The following is a 4,044-nucleotide window of genomic DNA, read 5'->3' as shown; positions in this document are numbered from 1 at the left end:
ATATTTTATTACTGATGGACATATTTAACACCTGAAAATGGGAGAGTGTTATAAATAACCACATGAAAATACACAACAACCAATACAATATGACATGATTAGTAAAGAATGTATCCACATTTCGAGCACTATTAAAATACTGAACCAGGATGAATAAATATTATTAAATTAAGTTAAATAAACAAAAATTACGGATAATTCATTTTTAAGCCACAATTTATCATGCACTGTTCGCGTAATGTTAATGCCAAGTGTCACATTCTATGAAAACTTCCCGAAGATAGTTAACCGTGATTCATTCACACTGACGAACTCATTGGCAACATCTAACAAGTCCATTGCGTCGGTAGCACACCTGTGCACGTGGAGCGTCATGAGGTGGGTGAGTCTCTCCTGTGTCATAGACGTCCGGAGGTACGTCTTCAGGCGTCTCAGGCCGGAGAAGGACCTCTCGCTGGTGGCGTTGGTGGCGGGCGTTACCAGGACGTGGCGGAGGACGCGCATCACCTCCGAGAAAAAGAGGCGAGACTCAGGAGACAAGTCGCGGAAGAACGTGACAATGTCCGTGATGGTCTTGACCTTCTTGTCCCGTACGGCGACCTGGTACGTCTCCAGCTGAGTGGTGAGCGCCTGCTCGTTGAAGTCGTCCCTGTAGAAGTCCATCACGCTCCGCAGATGAGTGGCGTAGTCACCACCACAGGCGCAGCACACCAGAAGGTCTTGGAGGGATCTGTAGGTTTTGTAGCCTGGCTGATCGAATCTGTCCTTGATACACGCGATCACCAAATCGAATGCTTCAAAGTAGACCTGGCGGTACCGATCACGTGCTGTGGCTGGATACTCGTGGGCCCCGGTTCCAACGTCATAGCGTTTCGGCATCTTGCGTCGCCTGGGAACCACTGGCTCTCCTACGTCGACGTCATCGAGCTGGCTGTTGACGTCAACCCAAAACTTGTCGAAGGCATCGTCGGAGCGCTTGCTGGTCAATGTTTCCACCGTCATTGAAGCAACTGCCTGACCCTCTGATGCGGACATGTCCTTCTGTTGTAGGGTGCGGCTCAAGTTGTCTGTATGTCGCAGGATGATGTAACCCAGATGGACACCAAAGAAGAGGTCGAAGCTCTCCATCTGGGACCGCACGCCTACTATCCTGGAACGGATCTCCGAGTCTTTGGTCTGCTCGTAGCAGGTGTCCCACAAGGTCTGTAACACAGTGTAGTTGTCTAAGACACTACACAGGCTTGCTGCACGCACTGTCCATCTCGTGGGGCACAGTACACGGAAACCAGGGGTATCGGGGCTCATCTCCTCCTTCAGGGTCTGTAAGGTACTGTCCCTCTTTGGTGAATACTTAATCAGTTTGGAGACTTCATGCACTGTATCCATGGTGTCGCGCAAGAGCTTGCACTGACGTACACAGTCCCCAACGGCCAGATTGAGTGCATGTCCGTAGCAGTGCGTGAACACAGCTCGCTCCTCCTTTGCTAAGATGTTGGTCGCCACACCACGCTTCGCTCCGGTCATGTTGCTGGCCCCGTCATAACACTGCCCTCTGCACTGGCTCAAGGATAGGTTCATTCTTAGAAGAGTGTCTTCTATGACCGACGTCAGTGTAGTGGCGTCAATGGAATTTACTTGGTGAAACCCAACAAAGTCCTCGTGCACATTTAAGTCCTCGTCCACGTGTCTGAAGACTACCACCACTTGTTCTCGGTTGGACTTGTCTGTTGTCTCGTCAGCCATGATTGTGTAGAACTCGTTTGTCTTGATGTCGCTGGCCACTTTACGGAGGATGCGCAGTGCCATGAGCTGGAGTATTTCATTCTGGATATCAGGGGCGACGAACTTGTCCCGCTTCCGTTCCAGCCACGCGAGAATAGAGCTGTCCGTCTCCCCGTGGTGTTGTAGCAGCTGCATGAAGTTCCCCTCATCGTCGTCGTGCCCACGTAGCGCGATGCCCTGGCGTGCGATGAACCGTATGCTGCGTAGGATTTGCAGCAGCTGCTTCTGGTTGTCGGCCTTCTCCTTAGCGTGCCCCGCTGACAGCATCTCCCCCACGTCACGCGTCGTGGCGGGAAGCGTCACCAGTCGCTCGACCGCCTCCTTGTGGCACTCGCTTTTTTCGTGCTTCCGGAACTTCTCGGTACCCGCTTTCCATTTGGAGAAGCCATCAATGATGAAGCTGCCGTCCACCTTCGTGTTGCCGATCTTGCCCAACTTCTTGGCCGCCATGCAGAGGTGGCAGAACGCAAGGTCCCGGCTCTGAAAAGAATAACATTGTAATAAATTTTGTGTTAAATATTAATGATAATAATAAGAAACATTATTAAGCAACATTTTTTTTTACAATACGAGTATTTTTTGTATGTTGTGCCTTTTTTTCTAAATTTCGTTTGTATTTAGTACAACGTTAGGTTCAGAAAAGATAAGAACGATCGCAAATTAAAATTTAATACTAATATACATACCTCATCGTAGTGGAGCCATGTGAAGGAATCAAACCAACAAGATTGGAATGAACGCTGTTCTGGCTTTTTCTTCCCGAATGTACGCTTAGGAAACGCAAAATTTCGAGGCTGATTAGGAATACTCATTTTGAACATTAAACAATTACATATATGATATTGTTTCAATGATTTCTAATCAAATAATAACTGATGTACTTAGAGAACAAAAATATTTTCAAACTAATGAATGTTTTTCACGCGTATTTGATTGCAGAGACCGTTGACATGATACTAATGGTCATTACTGTCTAATTCCTGGAATGTTCTGCAGTCTGAGATAAACAGTGAAGACATTAGCACTGACAGTGTGTTTATGATTCAAGCAGTTTCGAAGAAGGGTTGTTTTGCCAGGCAAGTTAAATAAACATTATAGTGTCTGAATAATGTTGCCATCAACATTAAGAGGTTCCAACCATCCCATTATTTTACCTAGGGGACACATGGCTTCTGCACTGACGGCGCGTGATTACAAAAATACTGGTTTTGGGGCGGCGATTTTTTTGGGATTTTACATTTATTTATATAACGATGACTAGCCGAAATATTGGGGGGGCGGCCGCCCCCCCCCCTGCCCCCCCCATTATCTACGCCCCTGCAAACCACTAAAACAGGTTGGTTCGAAGAACGCGCGTTTGAATATTTAAAATATGTACGGATACTTCGCGTGTGGCCGGTTAACTTAATGTTTTAATTTCACTTCCATTCTTCTTTTGGTTTTCTGTTTTGTATCTATAGGTGACCAGCAATATGTAATAATGTAAGATAAGCCACGAAAACTCCGCGTAACATCCCGTACTGCGTTTGATGCAGCTAAGAACTGCACAGGAAAAGACATCGCTATCTTTGATCTCATTCATTGAACTCTTTACCTTTCTCCAACCACAATTAACGCCGTATATCTTTTGTAAAGATATTTCTTGTTTCTGATTGGCTGGAAGATTTGTAAGCGCTTGGTTCATTTGTAAAAACATCTGTCCGTTGTGTATTTATTAAAAAGATGGAGAAAATATTTTTCATAACTATTTTTTACACTGTTTTAAATTGAAAGATTATCTATTAAATCAGTCGATAAGTATTTGGACATTATTAAAGAGAACAATTCGTGGATGCCGACATGAATTTATAATATATTGTAGGGCGCTTACGCAGATGATAAAGGTAAAGTTGAGTCTAGCTGCTATTTTTCGCGGCCTTCCCAGAAAGTCTGTGTGGCGCAGTGGTAGCGCATTCTCTTAAAGATCACGGGTTCGATTTTCCGCGACGACATGTTGTCTTTTGTTTAACTTTTTTACTATTAAAATTAGTAACGACTATTTAAACACAATAGTTATTTAGCAATCGTATTGAATGACATTCGAAAAAATGCGAAAATCTGTGAACCTTAAAAAGGTGGATGGGAACGATAGTTCGATTAAATATCGTGTTTCAACAACTTTTTTCATAGGTGCCATCTTTCCAATGAATCTGTTGCTACCACCTAGCTTAGGTATGTGTACTTACAATTAAGGCGAATTTCGTCGAATTTGATGTAGCGACA

General features: G+C 44.8%; 1 protein-coding gene across 1 annotated transcript; it reads right to left on the bottom strand.

The window, feature by feature from the left end:
- Positions 1 to 261: 261 nt before the first annotated feature.
- On the bottom strand, positions 262 to 2,049 carry LOC127852736 (zinc finger MYM-type protein 1-like). The gene has a single exon (XM_052386688.1). It carries the CDS (start codon positions 2,047 to 2,049, stop codon positions 262 to 264), a length of 1,788 nt encoding a protein of 595 aa, XP_052242648.1.
- Between the last annotated feature and the right edge of the window lie 1,995 nt (positions 2,050 to 4,044).

The sequence above is a fragment of the Dreissena polymorpha genome, chromosome 12 (assembly GCF_020536995.1).
Source record: "Dreissena polymorpha isolate Duluth1 chromosome 12, UMN_Dpol_1.0, whole genome shotgun sequence".
Lineage (NCBI taxonomy): Eukaryota > Metazoa > Mollusca > Bivalvia > Myida > Dreissenidae > Dreissena > Dreissena polymorpha.
This window is presented reverse-complemented; position numbering and strand designations above follow the sequence as displayed.